The sequence below is a fragment of the Papio anubis genome, chromosome 3 (assembly GCF_008728515.1).
Source record: "Papio anubis isolate 15944 chromosome 3, Panubis1.0, whole genome shotgun sequence".
In the NCBI taxonomy this organism is placed as follows: domain Eukaryota; kingdom Metazoa; phylum Chordata; class Mammalia; order Primates; family Cercopithecidae; genus Papio; species Papio anubis.
In genome coordinates, this window is record NC_044978.1 from 35,021,507 (window position 1) to 35,046,209 (window position 24,703).

The 24,703-nt window shown below is 36.5% G+C and overlaps 1 protein-coding gene across 4 annotated transcripts in view; it reads left to right on the forward strand.

Moving 5' to 3' along the window:
* DCHS2 (dachsous cadherin-related 2) overlaps positions 1–24,703 on the forward strand; it is a 265,813-nt gene that overhangs the window by 150,200 nt on the left and 90,910 nt on the right. For all 4 annotated transcript variants that reach the window (XR_002522266.2, XM_009207736.4, XM_021938883.2 and 1 more), the window contains exons 4-9: positions 6,676–6,912; positions 8,265–9,281; positions 12,046–12,233; positions 13,576–13,675; positions 19,243–19,400; positions 20,515–21,358. Coding sequence is in view for 3 of the 4 variants with exons in the window: in XM_009207736.4 (XP_009206000.3) it covers positions 6,676–6,912; positions 8,265–9,281; positions 12,046–12,233; positions 13,576–13,675; positions 19,243–19,400; positions 20,515–21,358 (2,544 nt within the window). In the remaining variant the exon portion in view is untranslated. The remainder of the gene's footprint in view (positions 1–6,675; positions 6,913–8,264; positions 9,282–12,045; positions 12,234–13,575; positions 13,676–19,242; positions 19,401–20,514; positions 21,359–24,703) is intronic.

The window sequence follows — 24,703 nt, forward strand, 5'->3', positions numbered from 1 at the left end:
GTGGATATGCACAGAAAACAGTGGAGTTTCTGATGTTATTGAAAAATTACTTAGAGACTAGCAATTGATGGACAGGTTTTTTATTCACACAATATTTATAATCCCATTATTACACAGGAATTTTTGATAGATCAGCATATTATATATAGCTAGATATGTGTGTATGTATGTATATATATGAATGTATGCATTAAGATACATATACAGTATATAGAGTGATGGTCTCTACTTCTAAGACTTCTGTGAAATGAAAAATGGAGGAATATGATAACAGGCATTTTCTTTTTAAAACCTAGTGGAAAACTGAGATTTCAGAGATTTACCTTGTATGGTGAGGTGCTTATAGGGCAGTGTTCTGAAATAATTGAAAACTTTTTTTTTTTTTTTTTTGAGATGGAGTCTCGGTCTGTGGCCCAGGCTGGAGCGCAGTGGCATGGTCTTGGCTCACTGCAAGCTCTGCCTCCTGGGTTCATGCCATTCTCCTGCTTCAGCCTCCCAAGTAGCTAGGACTACAGGCACCCGCCACCATACCCGGCTAATTTTTTTTGTGTTTTTAGTAGAGACGGAGTTTCACTGTGTTTTTTAGCCAGGATGGTCTTAATGTCCTGACCTCGTGATCCACCCACTTCCACCTCCCAAAGTGCTGGAATTACAGGCGTGAGCCACGACGCCCCGGGGAAAACTTTTTTTAAATTATTAACAAGGCCCTTCCCTTTGAGAAGTAAGGTTTGCGATTCTCCCCCTACATAAATTCATTTCTTTGAGTGGCTACCATATGCAAGGTTCTAAGCTAAGCCCTCTTCATAATAGCTAACATTTGTGTAATGTTTCATTGTTTACATACAACTTTAAATTTTGTTATCTCCTGCTCACCTATAACTGACAGCTCTTATTTGTGTTTATTGACATTACACTTAGTTACTGATTGGCTTGTATACGTTCTTTAAGGGTAAAGATTCTTGAAAAGGTTACATTTGTATAACTCTCTATAACTGATGTCATGTCTCCCTTTTTCTTCCCTTTTCCTTTTCTTCAAATTTATTTGATAACTCATATTATGGCAAATAAAATGGACATTCATCAGTAAAATGTTAAGATAATAAAGTTAATTTTGCTTCATGGACTAACATTCTAGGTGGTATCAAGGATAAAATAAGTGATATGTTGCTTCTTGCTCCCCATTGTCAAATCATCGGGAACCCTCAAAAACTATTATTAAACTGTCTCAGTTAAAAATGCCAGTTTGGGGATTTGGAGGGGGGATAATTAGACACCAAATAGCTCTACCAGAGATAATACTTTTCAGTAGCAGAGTGAATATAGTATAGATATTAATTTTATTAGACTTCACAATTTGCCATATGTTACTGGGACACACCTTAGTAATTTGAGTATTTGAAACATTATTTTTCATGTTCAGCTTTACAGAGACAGCTTCTCCAGAGTTTGTTTATTGTAACCTCAGGGATTGATTTAATGGAAACTACTTCCTTAAATATCTTTATTTCATGGTTCTGAAATTTCTATGATATTCATTCTCGAAACTTTTGTAGAATAAGAATCCTGTTTTTAAGGAAATGTGCTCTGCATTTATTTCTAGAGGCCCACATTTTAATGTTCAATCTTAGTTTACACCATAGTTTACAAGTTTCCTTCATAGTTCTAAAAAAGTTAAATAAATAACCAAATATATCTTCTTTTTCTGAATATCTTTAAAATATATTTTTTTCATTTACAAAGGTAACATATAATTATTAAAAATTTTTAAACTATAGGAATGTAAGAAGTGAAAAGTGAGCTTCTCATAATCTCACCACACAAAGATGACTTTCCTTGACAGTTCCTATCCTTTCATATTTTTCAGTGTGCATAGTTCTGTGTGTACACACATTGTATTTGTATTAGTGTTTGTACTCATACTTCACATAGTGTTCTGTAATCAAATGTTCTCAGCAGGTTTTCATGAATTTTTCTTTTACATTAAATAGAGATATTCCATGATTTTAAAAATGTTTGGCTGGGCGCGGTGGCTCACACCTGTAATCCCAGCACTTTGGGAGGCCGAGATGGGCAGATCACAAGGTCAGGAGTTCGAGACCAGCCTGTCCAATGTGGTGCAACCCCTCTTTACTAAAACTACAAAAATTAGCTAGGCGTGGTGGTGGGCACCTGTAGTCCTAGCTACTCAGGAGGCTGAGGCAGGAGAATCGCTTGAATCCGGGAGGCAGAGGTTGCAGTGAGCCGAGAGCACACCACGCTACTCCAGACTGGGCAACAGAGTGAGATTCCATCTCAAAAAAAAGTTTGTTCATGTGATTATTACTTTTATGTGTTGACTTGAATAGTCCACGAGATGCCCAGATAGCTGATTAAACACTGTTTCTGGGTGTCTCTGTGAGTGGGTTTTCATTTGAATTGGTGAACTGTGTAAAGCAGGTGGCCCTCCTTAGAATGGGTGAGCATCATCTAATTCATTGAGGGCCTGAAAAAAGAACAAAAAGGTGGAGGAAGGGTGAATTTGCTCTCTGCCTAACAGCTTGAGCTGAGACATCAGTCTCTTGCCCTCAGTGCTTCTGGCTCTAAGGTCACCAGACCCTGACTAGAATCTACACCACTGATTAGCTGGCTCTCAGGCTTTCAAACTATACCATCAGCTTTTCTAGGTCTCCAGCTTGCAGACGGGTGAACATGGGACTTCTCCGACTTCATAATCTCAGCCAATTCCTTAACATAAATCTCACTTTATATCTATCTATTAATGTCTATCTATCTCTATATGTAGATATGAGAGATATAAGACCTATAGATATCTGTATCTACACAGAGAGAGATCCCATTGGTTGGTTTCTCTGGAGAATCCTGGCTAATACGTGCAGTACTGACATTATTTTTTTAAGCACAATGGATTGATAACATAGACTCACTTTTACAACTTGTTTGTCACATAAAATGGAGCATGTAAAATCTTTCTAGATGAAAACATGTGTATTTATTTTGATGCTACATAGTATTCTATTGTATTGATATACCACAATAGAGTGAACCATCCATTCTTTTCTTGATGCATATTGAGGTCATTTTCAGTGTTCCAAATGACATCCTCTTGATTTATTTCTGTGTACTTACACAAATATATGGTACATTGCCGTGTTATTGAATGTGAACAATTAGAATTTTGATAAATATCACCAAAATGCCTTTTTGAGAATGTACATAAATAACAACCTGTTATTAACTCTGGATATTATCACTTAAATATTTTAGGAAAACAGAGAGGTAAAAATGAGGTAGTGGTTTTAGTTTTGCATTTTCATTATTATTAGTGATTTTGAGCAGTACTGTATTTATTAACATTTTATTGTTTCTTATCTAAACTACCTGTCCTTACCCACTCCTAATCTAACTTTCAGTTATTTTCTATTTTGTTTACAGAACTCTCTTCTCCTTATGTATAGTAAATTGTCATTTATATATTTTCAAAATGTCTTTTAATTTTATTTATAAATCATTGAGTAAACTAATGAGTAAATGAGGGACTGATATAAAATATTAAAAACTGGTAATTAAGTAAGACATGTTAAGTTCATAATAGGCACATGTACCCAGGCTGCTGTGAGGTCATAGAACAGTGGTAGCTACAGCTAAGTGGAGAAAAAAGAAGGCCAGCTGTACCAGATGAAACTTGAGCTGTGTTTTAAAATATGACTAGAGGCCAAGCGCAGTGGCTCACATCTATAATCCTTTGGGAGGCCGAGGTGGGCAAATCACGAGGTCAGGAGTTTGAGACCAGGCTGGCCAACATGGTGAAACCCTGTCTCTACTAAAAATACAAAAATTAGCTGGGTATGGTGGTGTGCGCCTGTAATCCCAGCTACTGAGGAGGCTGAGGCAGGAGAATCACTTGAACCCAGGAGGCGGAGGTCACAGTGAGCCGAGATCATGCTGCTGTACTCTAACCTGGGTGACACAGCAAGACTTCATCTCAATAATAATAATAATAAAAAAATAAAATACGACTAGAAATCTGTTACGTGAAAGAAGATGAAGAAGTTGTTCTGGGAAGAGGATGCAGCAATCCAGGTGGAAGACAGCAGGGTCTTTTCTGGAAATTACAAATTGTTCACTTTGCCTAGAGCAAAAGTTACTGTACAGAGAGCTATGACACAGAGAGCTATGAGATGGGGTTACAGAGAGGGAGAGGGGCCATTGTGAATGGCTTGGTATGTTAAGATAAGGCATTTGAGGTTTACCCTGAAAACTTGGGGAGTCATCGATGTGCCTAGATTTGAATTTCAAGACGACTAGTCTAACAGAAATATAAAAATAGTTCAGAAGGAATCAGTCAGGATGCAGGAAGACCAGGTTGTGTTGAGGCAGACATTAAATTTTTCATTGTCATAATTATCAGGGGTCAACATAGAATCTTTTAAAACGTCTCTGAAATTGGAATTTAGCAGTAGCTCTGGAAGAATATATACCTGGCGAGTGGGGATGCTTGCGGTAGAGAGACTTTTTCTTTTCTTCTGTACACATTTGCGTACACTCAAGTTTTATTTTTCAATCAATCAGAGACTTTAATACTAAAGCAATATTTTTTTAAAAACTGCACCAGTAACAGATGGGAAAGATCTGACTTGGAAATTTTTGTGATAAGTACTGAGTGCTTTGATGGACCATCAAATCAGTCTGAAACCAAATGTGAATATGGCTACTAAAAGCTGGTGTAGTAATAGTTGGTTACATTAGTATTTTATAGTATTCTAATAAAGAGGGTTTATACTCTGCTTTGTAACAGTAAAATTGTATCTGGAAGCAAAGTTTGTTCACTTTGGGTGTCCAAATTGAGATGATCAACTTGGACCATGTTTAGGAGAAAGAACTGTGAGAGAAATGACTTAAAATCATATTAGGTAAGGAATAAAGAAAATGGTTATATAGGTATGTATGTATACATATATATCACAAATTGTCAAAATTGTACCCCTTAAACATATGTAATTTTATTGGTCAACTATACCTCAATAAAGCTGGAGAAAAAAGGAAAATGAGGATGTTTAGAGCAGGCCAAGCAAGATATTTGATTTCAGTAAATAAGAATATTTTATTAAATTCCTAATAGAAATAGAAACAAGAAATTGAAGTTGCAAGAGGGCAGATTTTTATACAAAAAAGGAAGAAATCAAATGGATGTCACCTTTTAATGCCCAGAAACTGATATCCCTGATGTTTTTGCCAACTTCTCCTAAACTGGCAAAGACTGCAGTATTCATTCATTTCACTAATTGTTATGGCCAGTTGTACATGACGAATTCCATAAAGGCCAGCCATTTGTTTGCAAATTCTTTTAATAAGTTTGCATACATTTGTCTCATTAAATAAAACTAACAGGTTCATTTCGTAAGTTGATTGCATTAGATCTGTTTTCAGATTTTTAAACTAGTACACTAAGTGGTAGTATTAATAATATTAAATAATTCAATTTGTCAGTATTACCAAATTTCTTCCCAACTTAGCCATAAATACCTTCTCTCACATACTCTACAAACAGAAGCCTAAGTTGCCACTCTTGTCCCCATTGTCTTTACATTTGCTGAAGTTTTGTTGTACACCGCTATTGTGTTATTTCTTCTCACCAACAAAGATGGAGTGGAGTCAGTCGAAAAAGAGAGCTACCCTACACAGTCTAGTTCAGGGTAAACGTCAAACACCTCATAAGATAAAATTTTAGTTTCATCCTGTAGACTTGGGATTCTGACACTTGAGCAGGTTGTAATCACCCTGCAACCCTATGCTAGCCTGCATTAGAATACACTGGACTATGGGATATAATCTGTTCTTCTGTCATCTTGGGCTGGTGATATGGTAAGGCCTAAAAACGACAACACAATTTACATTTTTCTAGTGCCTTTATATACTTCTAAAATGTCTAATGTTTTAGCTCTAGGAAAATATTTCTTACCTAATATAATTTGGGCATTGTTTTGCAAATATGCTCAAGTTCTTTGGTTGGCAAATACATGTATCGGTTCATCTCCAGAGAACAGAACCAATGTGTTCTGTATGTGTATGTGTTCTCTGTATGTGTGTGTGTGTGTGTGTGTGTGTGTATGTATAAGAAGATTGATCACAAGGAGTTGGCTCGTGTGATTATGAAGGCTGGCAAGTCCCAAGATCTGCAGGGTGAGCAGATCCATCAAGCTGATCCAGGAGAGCTGTCAGTGTTGCTTCAGTCTCGGTCCAAAGACCTGAGAACCAGGAGAGCCAATCGTATAGTTTGAGACTGAAGACCAGCAGCCTTGAGACCTAGGAAGAGCCAATGCTTCTGAGTCTGAAGGCTGGAGAAGAACCAATGCCCCAGCTTGAGAGCAGGAGTCATTCTCTCTTCGTCAGCTTTTTTGTTCTATTCAGGCCTTCAATGGATTGGGCGAGGTCCACCCACGTTAGGGAGGATGATCTGCTTTATTCAGTCTACAGATTTAAATGTTAATCTCATCCAAAAACACCCTCACACACACTCAAAATAGTGTTTGATCAAATGTCTGGACATCCTGTAGCCCAGTTAAGTTAACATATAAATAAAACATCACAATACACTTAACAGACCAGGTGTTCCTATTGCTCATCGGTGTTTATCGCATGTTATCTGTTTACCAATGTTTTCTTTTCCCTACCCAGGAATTATTTACTTAACATCACCTCTTAGTCATTTGGAATCTACCACACTTTCGTTGATGGTTTCTGCTCAAGACGGTGGTGGGCTCACAGCTGTCATTAATGCTGAAGTCACCATACACATTTTCCAGACAACTCTGGCACCTGCTGAATTTGAAAGGCCTAAGTACACTTTCTTAGTTTATGAAGATGTGCCTGAAGATAGTCCCATTGGAACAGTGAAAGCAAGAGAGCCCCTGAGTAAGTACTTATTTCTTATGCTGCATGGAAGTCCATTATTGGAACATTTCTTGTTTTTTCCTAGGCAGTACAATCTTGAATAATCTTTTTCTTCTTTCCATGCAAGTCAAAACAAGGGAGATAACACAACCTGTGGCTTGCTCTTTGTTCTTCCAACATTGTTTCTATCCATCCCACAATTTTTTTTTCTGATCACAAAAATAATAGGCATTTTTAAAAGAATGTTTAAAACAATACAGATTATAATATACAAAGTATATGTCTCCTATAACCCACTCACCAAAACACACACACATACACACTCACACACCATTTACAAGTTTTTGACAAAAATGCATCCTTCTGTATTTGTTGTTATAGAGCTTCTTTCCCCACTTAGTATATACTGAGCAACTTTCCAGATAACTGGACGTCATTCTGTCTCCCTAAAAGACAGTTGTATAGTATTTTAACTTAGGAAGGAACAGGAGGGGACCAGGAGGAGGACAAGCTCTTTGGAGAGGTAATTCATTTCTAGGAATTTATCCTGCAGAGGTTCCTCTACAAGTGTGAAAAAGTCACACACGGCTATTTGCTCAAGTACTATTTGGACTAGCAAGATTTTTTAAATCATTCAAACTGATAGCAAATGTAAACATAAAACATACCTAAGTTGAAATACTATACAATCTCTATGGAGAGTATTTGCCCTTCATAGGTAGATATAACAGAGAAACATCAACATAAATTTAACTTGACTTCCTCAAACATATTAAAAAAGGTATCCAAAATATTTTGTGAATATCTTACCCTTTAACTAATGTAAGAAGGATGAAGGAAGATACGAAACCTGTGCCTTGCTCTTTGCCCTTTGGGCATTCTTTTCGTACACCAAAAAATTCTTAAAACGACGTGTCCACTTTTCAGCAGAGGAAAAGTAAAACATTGCACAGTAGTCTCCGTAGATGGAGAATATACAATCACGCGTCCTTAACGATGGGAAATGTTTTGAGAAATGCCTCATTAGAAAATTTTGTCAGTGTGCAGATATCACAGAATGTACTCACACAAACCTAGATGGTGTCGCCTACCAGACACCTAGGCTAAATGTTATAATCGATTGCTCCCAGGTTACGAACCTGCACAGCATATTACTGCACTTAATACTGTAGGCATTTGTACCCCAAAAGTAAAGATTTATGTATGTGAACATAGAAAATGTACAATAAAATGCAGTGTCAGAATCTTAATATATGAGGTCCATCATTGGAGTGTCATTAGGCAGTGGATGACTGTATTAATATTTCAATTTCTAAGTTTCCAGTGGGTCCACCCTTTTGACATACAGTGGTTGCCCCCTCTCTCTTTTTCAGACTCCTCAGAACCCATCTTTTACAGGATTTCTTCTGGTGATCTCGGCGGAAAGTTCTCCATTCACCCGTGGCTGGGCACCATTCGCACCCGGAAGCCCCTGGATCACGAGACGCAGCCCGTGATTGTGCTCACCGTGCAGGCGCAGCTCGGCAGCGCCCCAGCCTGCAGCAGCACAGAGGTCAATATAACTGTCCTGGATGTCAATGACAACCACCCAGCATTCCTCAGGACCTCGGATGAGATTAGAATATCGCAGACCACGCCGCCTGGCACAGCCTTGTACCTCGCACGTGCGGAAGACAGAGACAGTGGGCGGAACGGACTCCTCCGGTACTCCATCACCAGCCCGCAGCCGGGCGTCTTTGCCATCGATAGAGCCCTGGGGGTGCTGTTCCTCAACCGCAGCCTGGGCGCGGGCGAGCACCGGGAGCTCACGCTGATTCTCAGGGCCGAAGACCAAGGCGTGCCTCCTCGGGCAGCCCTGCTGGTGCTGACAATCGTTATCGAGAAACGCGAACACAGCCCATCCTGGACTTTCGAACATTTGGTCTATCAAGTGGAAGTCAGTGAGTCTCTCTCACCCACGACACAAATACTGCAAACACAGGCGCACCCACTTGGCCCCCAGCGTGCAGCCTCGCCGCTTAGGTACTCGCTGGAACCCAGCGTAGACTCTGCTGTGTTTGGAATCCGCCCTTACACGGGCTGGATTTATTTGCGGCGACAGCTTGACTATGAATCCACCCAAACATATAATTTTAGAGTGTTTGCTTGGATCCCCGAGGACGGATTGTTGCAAAATGTGAGCGCTACAGTCACTGTTCATGTCCGGGATGAGAATGACAATTCCCCCACCTTCTTGCATGATGTGTTGTTTCTGAAAGTCGAAGAGAGCCCTGTTCCCCAAGGTGTAATAGGCAAAATTACAGCTATTGACATGGACTATGGAAGGAATGGACAGCTATTATATTTCCTTTTGTCTGATGGAAGATTCTTCAAGATGAATCCTAATACAGGTAGCACTTCATAGTTTCCACCTATTCCTTTAAAATGAGGATTGAGTACTATCACACTGGTCTTTAAGTAAAAATACAAATAAAAAATTAAATAAAATCAAGATTGAGAAAACTCAAATCGTTAGGTGTAGCATTAGTGCATACATGCAATTGAAATACGGTTTTTAATAAATACAGTATTCGATTACTGTATTGTGAGATCTTAAAAATGGAGTAAAAATTGAACAGAGTTTCTCCCATAGTAATTCATACTTTCCTTGCATCACATCCACATCTTGCCAATATATGTTTTTTTTTTTCTAAACTAGAGGTATAGTCAGAACTGGATTGAATATATCCTTGTGTAAAGGCTAATTTTTTCAGCAACCATCCTTTTCCATTTGTAGACATTTTAAAAATGTCAAGATGTATTTTGTGAAATATAAATATCATCAATATAAAGCTAGAAATGAATTCATTGGTTAAGATTTCAAAATCACTCTCAGAATGTATATCTTTATTCTCATTCTGACAGGGGAACCAGAGGAAAAAGGGGAATAATCACCATGAAATGTTTGAAGTCTGAATTAAGAAATTAAAGATTAAAAGTCACTATATTTTAAAATTTATGTTGTGTAAGTTTACAGGGAGTTTATTTAATCCTTACAATGAAATATATTTATACTGCAAATGCGTAGCCAGGAAACTGAGACTCGGATAGCTCAAGTAGTACCCCCAAAGTCGTGCAGCTGGTAAGATGAGAGGAAGCCCCCTCTTTGTGTGGGTCCAGCAGACACCATCTGTGTCATAACCTGGGCAGATGGTGCCGTGCCTTTAGTGGGACAGACTTTACATTCAGTTCTGATGAACTTCAAGCCTTTGTTCTCAAGCCTCTGTTCTGTGAATTAGGAGAAGGTGACCTTTCTCAGCAGATGGAGGTTTTCACAGGGCACATGACTTGCCAAGAAGGTTGCAAGCTGCCTTTCCACTCTCATTCACTCCCTAAGCTGGGACTCCTTCTGACAGGGCAAAACCATACAGGTATACAGGATTGACCCTGCTTGCACTTTACTTCCATATGGCTAGTTTTCAAGGTCTTCAATTTCACTTGTTTTTTTCTTTAAAAATAAGCAAACTACAGTTGATTCCCCTTTGATCTTCCCTCCCCTATAAGACCAGGTGTCCATTCCTCATTTCATTGCATGGCTTTAAGCAAGTAGCTTAAGCTCAGAGCTGTTTCCTTACCATGAATACAGGAGACAATTCCTGACATGCCCTGTGCCATGCTTTGAGGGGGAAAGAGCTAAAGAGTATGAAGGGGCTTGGAGGAATATGTGCTTGTAAACTGTTCCTCCTCCCAAGGACAGCAGGGTGCAAGGCAGGGTGGAGGGTGACCTTCAGAGCCTAGGAGACACACCCCCTTTTCATCCAGTTCTCTGGGCAGTCTTCCAAGTGACCAGGAGTTGAGCTCCTGTGGAACCGTACCCTGGTGTCACCCATCCCCCGCTGCAGCCGGAGCTGCAGTCTTTTACATCCCCGATCTCCAAGGCTGCTGCTTATCCATCAGATTTGCTTTATGAATAAAAATCTGTTTGCCATTCAGAAGTTAAGGTCTTCAGAGTAGAATTACAGTTTGGAATTTAAAAAATGCAATTGTGTATATGATCTATATTAAAACCTCAGAGTAAACACTATAAATATAGTTTATATATTAACAGTAAACAGTTATCATAAACACTGCTTACCAATTCAGCAACTTACCTAAATGAGAATTGTCATTTTTGTTTCTTGTTTCCACTTTCTTTTTATGCAATGCTGTTTTATTTGTATTAAGACGAAAAAAGTTTTTAGCCATAGAAATGTTTGTCGGTAGCTGCTTTATGCTCACGTTCTCACAGGCACATTTTTTTTTTCATAAATGATGAGGAAACCAATTCTTGGCAGAGCTCTCTAACAGGAGACAGGCTATTGGACCAAGTGCTTGTCTTCCCACGGTCCCTGGCAATAGGGAGAGGCAGTTAAATGTTATGCCTGGGTTTGCATGACTGACACGTGAGGAAAGTTACCAAAGGTAGTGTAGCTCTAGGCAGAAATATTTGAAATAAAGCTTCTAAAGCATTAAGAGTTTTTAGGAAGTCAGTATCCATTGCTACATGTCTATTTTGTGAGATAAAAAACAAATACCTGTGTACATAAAACACAAACCATTGCCTAAGGAATATGATTCAATTTTCAGAAAGATGTGTAGCCATTATGTTAAAGTAGTGATAACAGCTGCCATTTGTGTAATCATGTATAGCTTGCACAATATTTTTAAATGTGTGATTACATTTCTTCCTGACAGTAGTCACAGGCTCGGAGGGGCCATTCCATGTCTGAGGTGGGGAAACTGGGGCCCAAATCCAGAACTTGCATCAGAGCTAACGTGCTTTCCATCATCCTCTATAGCAGCATAAGGAGGGATAAGCAGCAGTTTTAAATCTTCTCAATCATTACTAAGTTCCCACAGAGTTTTATCGTTTTTATGAATTCGTTTTTTATTAGTTCAAATGATTGATAGATGATAATTTGAAATACAAAGCATAACAAATATAAAGTGACATTTTCAGGAGCAACTTGAGAAAATTTTTTCAACAGTACCATAGAGCCAAACTACTATGTAGATGGTCTTAGAAGTCGCGTGTTCGCTCAAAGCTTTGTGTTTGGTTTTCCTTCTGGAAATTGTTCTGGCCGCGGTGTGCCTGGTACACAGTGCCTGTGTCTTGTTCTGCTCTGTGCCCCGCAGGAGAGTTGATCAATTGGGTGGCACTGGATCGTGAGCACCGGGGGCACCATCAGATGACTGTGCTAGTGACAGACCGCGGCTCCCCACCACGAAATGCCACCATGGCGGTTTACGTCTCAGTTACTGACATCAATGATAACAGGCCCTTCTTCCCCCAGTGTCTGCCTGGAAAGGAGTTACACGTGAAGGTTTGTGAAGTAACCTTGCGATGAAGTTGTAATATCTTAAGTCATTTGTTTTGAGCACCATCTTGTGGTAAAACATGTGAATGTATCACATCAGTCTTGGTGTGGCAGAGCGTACTTTTTTCTAGAAGACCTAGATATTGTGCACATTAAAAAAAAAAAAAAAAAAACTTTTAAGAAGGTAAATGAATCTATGTGTTCTTTGGCATTGTACCTCTAGTTGCTTTCTATTAATAAGTGTAGTTCAGCCCTTTGTATACAAACTGAATGGTGCTTCAGGATAATGCTCAGATGTGGCTTGTTTTTCCAGTAGTTTGCATGCATCTCTTTGTGCAGAGCTTCTTAAGGGCAATTGATACATGTCTCTAAGATAGTTACTTAAGGGTAGGGGAACAACGTGTAGCTCCAAAGTGGGTAGGTGGACATCCAGAGATAGTAAAAGATGATCCTTTTGATCACATGCACAAACTTGCAATTATATTTATATTATCTCATCTTTTTCATTTCTGTCTTTTTGTATGTTTTATAATATACATAATAAATTAGAATCTCAGTTCATTCACATAATTAATAAATATGTTTGGACCTACTAATAATTTTTTTAGTAGATGGGTTATAATAATGAAAAGTTTAGAAGCTACTGTTCTAGAACAATTGAATTAGACATTCAAATTGTGCTCAAATATACATATTGAACAACTCAATGAAAGTATTGAGGAACTCACAACTTTAAACCGATCTTCTGAGTTCAGCTTTAAAGAAAAATTCTAACAAAGCAAAATATTATTGTATTATCATTACGCTTTATAATCATATTATTAAAATGTCCTGTGGCTTAACTGGGCAGTTGGACTCTAAACATGTAGTTGAACTTCACATGCACATTTCAATATTCCAGGACAGCTCCTGATAACTGATATGTCCTGTATGAGTTTTGTTTTCTGAATTAAAGGTTCATACTTATTTTAAGCATATTTTAAGCCGTAGCAACTACCTTTCAAAAAATGTCCTAAGAGATGATGAATGAGAATATGCTAGAAATCTTAAAATACACCAAAAATCTAAGATTGTTTAGTAAGTCCAATTTCTTTTTCTTTTGGTCAGAATTAGTTCAGATGCCTCAGATAATTCATTATAATTGAATAAAAGATTTAATTTGTAAGGAGGATTCTTTTCATGGACTTATACCCATATAATTTTTACATGGTATACATTTGAATTATATGTGGATTTAAGATAGTTTAAAATGTTAAAATGTATAATGTATTCATTCATTTAAAGGTCCACTGATATTTCTTTTTAAACTTTTGTTAACTCATTTGTAAGCTGTTTGTTTTAATGGCAGGTTCTGGAAGGTCAACCAGTAAAAATGTTGGTCACAACTGTGTTTGCAAAGGATCCTGATGAAGGAAATAATGCAGAAGTTATATACTCAGTATCTTCAGGTAAAAATTACTGTTCATACAGGATTAAGAACTTTTAGGATTTCTGCTTTCATTTATCAACTATCCCTTTCTGGGAAAACAGGTTCTATTTTGATTACTTAGAATGCTGTAGTTAATTTTGAAAACACACCAAGTTACAAACAAAATACATTTGCTATTGTCAAGAGCTACTTTCAGTTTTTGAAAAATAATTTATAAGTTTAATAAAAAATCAGAGTAGCTTTTTACATTCCTAATAGAAACCATTCATCTTTAGTGAATAATTTGCAATAATGTGAAGTACAAATTTACTTTTGTTGATAGGAAAGTGTTAGGGGATAAGAATTGGTATTAAGTATGATTAAGAGTTCCAAGCATCCATGAATCTTTATGAAGACTAAATACTTGTAAGGTCGGAGTAAATCATGCCTAGAAAATGTCACGTGTATACATATATGTGTGTGGGGGGGGGAAATTTTATTGAAGTGGGCTTACTATTATGTTTTCTGTTGGAATGTGCAGGCCTCAGATCTTTTCAAGTTATTTACTTTAGTTGGCATTGTGTTTTATAGCACTTTAAAAGACATTTAGTGCTTTGTCATGTTTGATACAAACATAGGACATAGGAAAGAAGAGACAACATTGTCCTTACCCACAGATAATTTGATTGTCTTCATTGAAAACCCAAGAGATGCTATTGGCAACCCTTTGGAATTAATAAAATAGCCAATTTTCTGGGAACAATGTCAACATGTGAAACTCACTGGTATTTTTAAAACTTAGGAGTTTCCAAAGATCTCATTCACTATGGTGAATTTACAAAGAAAATGAAAGGGTGTAGGGGCATATCTACTGTGAAGCTAATGAAGCTTAGTTTTAGGGTGTTTTACTTGCATAGCCTCCCCAGGAAGAGGGGAAAGTGGAAAATTTATTTTTCTTAAGGAAGGCCTCTCAAACTATACAAACTTCAAAACAATACAAATAGGATCTCTCTTTATTAGGGGCGTAGAAAAAATTCCAGTATAACTTGTACAAAACTTTCATACAGAAAAGTAAAAAATATTAATGAAGGACATAAAAGAATGAAATGAAAAGCTGTATCATGTTCTTGCTTGGGAAGACTCAATATCCTAAAGATGACAATTCTTAACAAGAATATAATTATTAATTCAGTATGATTTCAATCAAAATTTCAATGAGGCTTTGATAGAATTTGACAAGCTGACTCTAAAAGTCATGTGGAAGAGCAAAAGACAAGGAATAACTAAGACAATGTCCAAAGAACAAGTGGGAAGCTGGCCCTACCCAGTCTTAATTTATAAAATTTCATAATTAAGACACTATTGTATTGATTCACTCATTAATAAATAGACCAGTTGAAAAGAGTAGGGGTGACACTTTACACATATGGAAACTTGACATATGAGGGGGTAGAAAATAAATGGGGAAAAGATGGACTACCAATATGTGACGCTGATGTGCCTGGTCACCTACAGGGAAAAATATATCTACTCTCAGCATATCAAAGATGAGTCTTATTAAATGTAGAAATCTTTAACTCTTACAAAAGAAAATATGAGAGTGTTTATACATATGGCATTGGGAATAAAGAAGATGGTTTAAATAAGAAGAAAAGCAAAAGTTCACAAAGAAGTAGATACAGAAAACTACATGAAAATTGAAAACACTACAAAATATGCCATTGTTTACAATTTGATTAGTCAAGTCACAAATTGGGAAAAGATAATTACAGCCCAGTAACCAATACAAAATTAGTATTCAGAATTTATTAAGAGCTCCTGCAAACCAGTAAGAAAAAGACAAATAAATAATAAAACTGGACAAAGAATATTAACAGACAACTCAAAGAAAAGAAGCCTGAATAATTAAAAAGATTTTTAAAGCATGCCCAGACTCCTTGATATGATGGCTTTGAAGAGCAATGAAGCAATATCTGATAAGATTGGAGATGTGCTTATGCTATACCCTTGCAGTTCTAGTTCTGTTACTCTAGAGGAACTTTATATGTGCAGAGTGAGATTGTAACAGGATATTCATTGAAGCATTTTTTCAGTTGTTTGCATAATATGGTATATTCACAGAATACTCTACAGCAATGAAAATGAATACAGTAGAGTTTCATACATGGCAGTGTGGATAAATATTAAATCCAAAGTTAAGCAAGGAAGGCAAAAATTTTACAGAAGATAAAAAGAATTTGACGCAAACAGCAGCTTTGAGTTCGTGGCATTGCCTTTCATTGGTAAATTTACATATGCAGTTCTTCTCAATACTTCCGTGGTCAGGCAGCCAAATTCTTCTCTCGTGTTTCTATGCCCATATAAACCATCCACATTTATTTAGCTATAAATGTCTTCCCAAGTTTTCAGGACACTTGAATGGTGGATTATACAGACGTAGTGAGCCTGCAGCAGATCCACATTTGGAGACAGCCCTTTCCTCTGTGTTCCTGCTGTCCCCTCCAGAGACTCTCCCCCATTCTCCCCCTCTTTTTTTGTCTTCCCTTTTGTTACTTCTGAAATTTCTCTTTTTATTGTCTTAGCTTATTTTAATCTGGTCCTTGTGAGGAAGAAAAACTGGCTTTGCAGTCATGCATTCAACAATCTTCCTCTGGCTATGAGGTCAGTTAGGTCAATAAGATCTTTATATCTTTTTTTCCTGTTTTATTTTGGGGTGGAGAAGACAACATAGTGTGCCTGTGAAAGGCAATGTTGGTGAAGAGGGAAGATACACACACGGCTATAATCCTGCTATAATACCAGTATTTAAAAGCAAGCAAAGCCATGGTATATGTTATTTATGGATGTATGGACTGGAAAGATAAACCTCAACTTTAGTTATAAAAGTGACTTTCTAAAGAGGAGGGGAATGAGATTTGGAGCTGTATACAGATCCACTCCTTTTCCATTTCTTGGAAAAATTTGAAGAAATATTGAAAATTAATCTAAGAAGTGATACTTTGATGTTCATGTATTTGTGAATGTTCAAAATATTTTTTTAAAAAAATTAGCTTCGAAAATGATACTTGAGGCACATCGATACAAAAATATGAAGATATACATTACATTATTCCTATCTTTATTTTTTATCTGATAGTAAAATAGAAGTGACTACAAAATATATGGTAAAATAATGAGATGAAAATTGGTATAAAGGGAATAAAGGTATGTATCATATTCATGAATGCATTCTATAGTATTTCTATGAGAATAAAATCAATGGGTTAAAGCATAGAAATCACAACTAATAAATGTTACATAATTGCCTGCTCGCATGCTATGAGTTTCTTGAAGACAGGGCTTCTTTTTTATTTGCTCTTATATCCCTAATAACTGGTAAAGTATTTGGTCCATAGTAATGAATCAGCAACTGTTGAACTAAAGAATGGAGGGGAGCTTCTAATCAGGATTTTTCTGAGGTTTGAAATATTCAGATTTTAAATCTGTTATTTAACTCAAAACCCTGTGATACCAATTTGAATTATAAGCATCAATATGAATGTGTAGATGTGTGCCTGTGTATTCTCTGTCCACTGAAAAGGCCTAGAAATGATGACAAACCCAGAAACAATGAGCACCCCACCCCTAATGTCCCAAATATGTTCTCCCAAAACCATTTTCCACCAAAAGGAACCAGGAGTCCTTGGATAAATGGTGATGTCAGGTCACAGTCAGGAAATCTACAAGATGAGTCTGCACCATTTTGTCATACCAGTTACAAGGAGGCTACTAAACACTGTTAGGATCATGGAAAGAGATCCAGGAACCAACTTTAAGCAGATCCCAATGTTCAGCGACGGGACAATATGAGCATCAATAAGGATAATAATGGCAATATATTGAAACACCACTAATATGTTTAAATTATGCTTAATGATTTCCAAAACAAAAGCAAGACAAAATGTTACTTATCATAATTGGAACATTGGTGGATGTTAGTGAGCCAACTCAGTATTTCAAAAACTGTTAAATAAAATTTAAGTTATCAAGCATTTATCCTGTGTTTCTTATAATGAACTCTTTCTCTGAAAGTTTCTATTTATTGAAATATTCCAGCTAGTATATGAAAAAGGGATGATAAAGCAGAATGCAGTATGTATTGAGTATCCTTTGTCTAAAATGCTTGGGACCAGAAGTGTTTCAGGTTTTGGATTTTTTTTTGGTGGTTTTTTTTTATTGGAATATTTGCATATATATAATGAGATATCTTGGGGATGAGACCCAAGTCTAAACGTGAAATTCATTTTTTACAGACATCTATATGCATAGCCTGAAGGTAATTTCATTCAACACTTTTTATAACTGTGCATGAAACAAAGTTTTGACTGTGTTTTGACTGCAACTCATCTGATGAATCAGGTGTAGAGCTTTCCACTTGTAGTGAGCATTACGTCAGTATTCAAAAAGTTTTGAATTTTGGAATATTTTGGATCTCATATTTTTGGATTTGGGATGTCAACTTGTATTATACTTCACAATACTTAAAGAATAATTAATGGATCTAGGCTGTGCATCAGTTGGGGGCCAACATCAAAAACAACGAGCTTTTGGCCCATGCCCATAGTCCCAGCTGTTTGGGAGGCCAAGATGTGAGGATCACTTGCAACCATGAACTCCAGGCTGCAGTGAGCTATCATGGCACAATTGTGCTCTAGCCTGGGTGACAGAGAGAGACCTCATCGTTGTTTTGTTTTTATTTTTATTTATTTATTTTTAAGGCAGCTAGACCTATGCCTCTGAAGGGAAAAACACTATTTGTGAAGTAGTCTTGCAAAGAAAAAAAAAAATAGTCAAACCTGACCTGAATCTTGTCAGTTCCCTAGATCTACCTCCCAATTTAAGGAAAACACAGAGAATAGAGGAATATATTATGCTACATGTTGGAGATGCAACAGCAAATCTAGATCATGGAGAATGTCAGGATACAAGGTCCAGTTTATTCAACAAATGAATTACAAGAACAGATAAAGAGATGGGTGGCAGGAATCCATAGATTAAAGAAATATGCAATATATGGACTTTATTTTGATTTTAATGTAAACAAATAAGAAAAATAAGGAGTATTTATGGGATGATTGAAAATTTGAAAACTTACCAGATATTTGGTGATGTTAGTGAATCATTATTAATTTTTAAGGTATAATATGGTACTGTGATTGTGTTAAAAGTATTTCTTATTTTTTAGAGATGCATTTTGAAATATATACAGAAGAAATAATATGATTTCTGGAACTTACTTCAAAAAAATGGGAGAAGAGAAGTAAATACATGGGGAGTATATGAAATAAGATTGGCCATGAGTTGATCATTGTTGAAGCTAGGTGATGGACTCATGAAAGTTTATTATACCATTTTATTCACTTTTTTATATGCTTGACATTTTCCATAATAAAACTTTTTAAAAACTGATGTTTTTTTGTCTATTTTTAGTGTCATTTTTGTGTTCATACTCTCATAGAATTTAAAGCAAATAAATCTTTCAAATGATCAATATATTGGATTAATTGATTCTCTGTTTTCTGCATTGTCAATTAACATTCATTTCTTAATTTTCTTATGTGTGTATAGAAGATAGTTCTGAGCACTTTAAGATTGATGCCAACAGTGGTGAAATAAGAACAACCACAGTACTTTCATATGATTATAGACCTTCTTACAGAATGACTGTCATTGCCACTGACCAGGGAGTGCCTCCTCTTCAAGGACAGGCAGTTCTTAATATTCAGGTAATGTCGTCACCATAAAATATGGAGGGACATCTACATATTTCATTTGACTTTTATTACAAGTTTATAGAGTGAAGATACATGTAATATGTATGTATGTGAATATATATGTATGTGACATGAATACTGTTTTAAGATGGCATTGCACATAGCATTCTTAGCTTTTTGCTATCACTAGAGAAATGATTTAGACCCAAATTATTTTGCAACTTAGCTTTGTACAGTTCTTGACAAGATAATCATCACTTGGCATTTATGTTGCTTTGTTTATAATGGACAAAAGGTATCTTTTCTTGTACTTATTCCTAATATCAAGGACTTGGTAAATTTGCAGGAGAAACTTGTATATAAACAAATGGCCATATAATAAATTACATAGTTTTGTGTAATTTTTTTAAATTTGGAAAAGTAACTTCAGATTCATATTTTAAGGCTTTACTTGAATCACAATGGGCAAACAAGTTGTGGGAAGTCTCCATAATAGGAAAAAAATTACACCAACCACTCAAAAAGAAGATGACTGTGCATATAGTTAGTTTCTTTGGGCATGCATGTGATAATCAGAAATATTAATACAGGTATATACAATAACCAAGGATATATATCCACAAGAACTCTGTTTCCAAATTATATTCTTTACTGCTTAAGGCTATGTGAGTTAAGAGAAAAATATACATGGTCGTACCTCCAGTTTCTTGTTTTAGACAAACAAAGACATATGATACTTAAAGGTACACAGATGTTGTCATTATGGCTAGATTGATCTGTAGTATTTAAAATAATTTAGAGAACTAGCTATCCTGCATTCCCATTGAAGAATCCACAAGGCTACAGTTCAGCTTAACTATAGCATGGCTTTACCAAACTGTCATTTCACACAATACAGCAAACTGGGAAATAGAAAATTCTGTAGCTCTTATCTCCTAAATATTAGCAGTTTTTAATCTTCTGAGACATACTGGAATTACATAATATAAAACCGACATTTTTCTCACTCATTAACATATGATCACATACATGGAAGGAAACTGCTTTCAAAATAATATTATTACATGTGTTGACCAAACTGTTTTAAAAATACCCCAAATTAATATCTCTTTTATTCGTATTTCAGGTGATCCCGCTATCCAAAGGGAGAGCAATCATGTCTCAGAATATTAGACATTTAGTTATACCAGAAAATTTGAAGCCTGCAAAAATAATGAGCTTGATAAAGTCACCTGATCACCTTCAACAACATTATAATGGAAAGTTACATTTTAGTATTGTTGCAGATGATAAGAATGGACACTTTGAAATAGACAGCTCAACCGGAGACTTGTTTCTTTCTAAGGAACTTGATTATGAGACGACATCTCATTATCTTTTCAGAGTAATTACTACAGACCATAGCAAAAATCTTGCCCTGAGTAGCACAGTCTTCCTTAGTATTGATGTGGAAGATCAGAATGACCATTCCCCATCTTTCCAGGATGAGTTCATTGTGATCAGCATAGAGGAGAATGTTCCCATAGGAACCCTGGTGTATGTCTTCAATGCCAAAGATGGTGATGGCAGTTTTTTGAACAGTAGAATACAATACTACATTGAATCCCACAACCCTGGCATGAATCCATTTCTTATCCACCCCTCATTTGGCACACTAGTCACTGTGTCCCCTCTTGACAGAGAGAGCATTCCAACTGTCATCCTGACAGTAACAGCGTCTGATCAGGCTGTGAATGTGACAGACCGGCGTCTGAGATCACTGACAGCACAAATAGTGATTTTGGATGTAAATGACCACAACCCCACTTTTATGTCTTTCCCCATTGCCCATGTCAAAGAGGATGTCACAGTGGGCTCCTTGGTGCACCATATAATTGCTCACGATCCAGATGAAGGAAGGAATGGAAAAGTAACATACAGCATCCTCTCAGGAAATGAAAATATGGCGTTTATGCTAGATGAGTCATCAGGTACAGTGCCTGTATGTCACTTTTAAAAATATTTTATTTTATTGTGGTAAGAAAACATGAGACCCACCCTCCTGACAAAGTTTTAAGTGTACAATACATTGTTGTTGACTATGGGTTGAATGTTGCACAGCGTATATCTAGAGATTATTCACCTTGCTTAACTGAAACTTTAGTATCTCCCATTTTCCCTTCCATCCAACCTCTGACAACCAGCACTCTTTGATTCCATAAATTAGACTATTTTAGATACTTCATGTAAATTTAATAATGGAGTTTTGTCTTTTTGTGACCAGCTTATTTTACCTAGCAGAATGTCCTCAAGATTTATCCATACTGTCACGTCTTGCAGAATGTCTTTTTTAAGGCTGAATTGTCTTCAATTGTATGCACATACCACATTTTCTTTATCCATTCATCTTCCGATTAACATTTTTAGGTTGTTTCCACATCTTAGCTATTGTGGATGGTGCTGCAGTAAACATGGGCGTGCTACTCTCTCTTCAAGATCCTGATTTCAATTCTTTTGTATAAATATCCAAAAGTGGAGTTGCTGGGCCATATGGTAGTACTATTTTTATTTTTGGAGGAACATCCATGCTATTTTCCATAGTGGCTGTAACATTTTGAATTCTCACCAACAGCGTACAACGGTTCCAAGTTCTCTACTCCCTCTCCAATACTTGTTGTCTTTTTTTTTTTTCAATGATAGCTATCCTAACAGGTATGAGTGATATCTCATTGTGGTTTTGACTTGCATTTCTCAAATAATTCGTGACATTGAGCATTTTTTCATATACCTATTAGCTGTTGTATGTCTTTTTTGGAGATGTTTCTATTCAAGTCATTTGTTCATTTTAAAATTAGTTTATTTGGTTTTTTTATGTTTAGTTGTAGGAGTTTTTAAATATATATTCTGGATATTAACCCCTCATCAGATAGTTGGTTTACAAATACTTTCTTCCATTCTGTAGGTTGCCTTTTTCTTTGCTGTGCAGAAGCTTCTTAATTGTATGTAGTCCCCCTTGTTTATTTTTGATTTGTAGTCTGTGTTTTTGTTGTCTGCCTGTGAAATAATTGCCAACACTCAAGTCACAAAACTTTCCCCTCTGTGTTTCCTTCTAGGACCTTTATAGTTTCAGGTATTACACTGAAGTCTTTAATCCATTTTATTTTGTATTTTTTTATGGTGTAAAATAAAGATACAACTTCATTCTTTTGCATGTGGATATCCAGTTTCCCCACACCATTTGTTGAAGAGATTAGCCTTTTTCTAATGTATATTATTGGAAACTTTGTTCAAGATCAATTGACTACTTACAGGTGGATTTATTTCTGGGCTCTCTACACTGTTCCATTGGCCTAAATGTTTGTCCTATGCCAATACCATACTGTTTTGATTATGGCAGCTTTGTAATATATCAAAGCCAGGAAGTGTGATACCTTCAGCTTTGTTCTTCCTCAAGGTTATTTTGACTATTTGGGATTCTTTGAGATTCCATTTGAATTGTCATATTATTTTTTTCTATTTCTGCAACAAATGCCACTGAGATTTTGGTAGAGATTGCATTGAATCTGTAGATCAGTTTGGGTAGTATGAACATTTTAATAATATTAGACTTTTCACTCCATGAACATACATGTCTTTCCATTTGTATCTTCTTTAATTTCTTTCATCATTGTTTTGTGGTTTTCAATATACAAGATATTCACCTCCTTAGTTAGCTTTATCCCTGAGTGTTTTATTTTACTCGTTTTTGTGCTATTGTCAATGGAATTGTTTTTCTTTTTTTTCTTCTTTTGAAAAAATTTGGCTATTATACTCTTTTAAGTTCTAGGCATACGTGCATAATGCAGGTTTGTTACTTATGTATACTGTTATAAGAAAGGTAATCTATCAACTGTCAGCACCCATCAACCTGTCACATCAGGTGAAAACTCCTAATGCACTCTCCCGCCCCACTCCGTGATAGGCCCTGGTGTGTGATATTCCTTCCTGGAGTCCAGGTGATTCATTGTTCAGTTCCCACCTAAGTATGGTGTCACGCGGTGTTTCAGTTTTCTGTTCTTGCGATAGTTTGTTGAGAAATGATGGCTTCCAGGCCGCATCCATGTCCCTACAAAGCGACACAAACTCTTTACCCTTTTTATGGTGCATAGTATTCCATGGTGTATAGTAAAGCATTACTTTCAATCCAGTCTGTCACTGATGGACATTTGGATTGATTCCAAGTCTTTGCTATTATTAGAATAAAAGCCAAGAATAAACATAATGCAGCATGTGTTCTTTATAGCAGCATGATTTATAACTTGGGTATATACCAATAATGGATGGTTGGTCATATGGCACTTCTAGTTCTAGATCCTTGAGGAATCACAGACTGTTTCCATAAGGAACTAGTTTATAATCCCACCAACAGTGTAAAAGTGTCTTATTTCTCCACATCCTCTCCAGCACCTGTTGTTTCCTGACGCTTTTAATGATTGCCATTCTAATTGTGAGATGGTATCTCATTGTGGTTTTGATTTGCATTTCTCTCTGTCAGTGATGATGAGTATTTTTTCATGTGTCTGTTGGCTGTATGCATGTGTTCTTTGAGAAAATGTCTGTCTTTGCTATCCTTTGCCCACTTTTGATGGGATTGTTTGTTTTCTGTAAATTTGTTTGAGTTATTTGCAGTTCTGGATATTAGCCCTTTGTCAGATGAGTAGATTGTAAAAATTTTTCTCTCCCATTCTGTAGGTTGCCTGTTCACTCTGATGGTAGTTTCTTTGCTGTGCAGAAGCTCTTTAGTTGAACACTCAGATCCCATTTGTCAATTTTGGCTTTTGTTGCCATTGCTTTGGTGTTTTAGAGGCGGAAGTCCTTTTGCCCATGCCTATGTCCTGAATGGTGTTGGCCTAGGTTTTCTTCTGTGGTTTTGTATGGTATTAGGTCTAACATTTAAGTCTCTAATCCATCTTGAATTAATTTTCGTAAAGGAGTAAGGAAAGGATCCAGTTTCAGCTTTCTTCTACTTATGGCTAGCCAATTATCCCAGCACTGTTTATTAAATAGGGAATCCTTCCATTTCTTTGTTTTCTCAGGTTTATCAAAGATCAGATGGCTGCAGATGTGTAGTATTATTCTTTCTTTTCCTAACTGAATACCCTTTATTTCTTTTCTCTTGCCTGATTGCCCTGAATGAACTTCCAACACTATGTTGAATAGGAGTGGTGAGAGAGGCATCCTTGTCTTGTGCCAGTTATCAAAGGAATGCTTCCAGTTTTGCCCATTCTGTATGATACACAGTTTGTCATAAATAGCTCTTATTATTTTGAGACACGCTCCATCAATTTAATTTATTA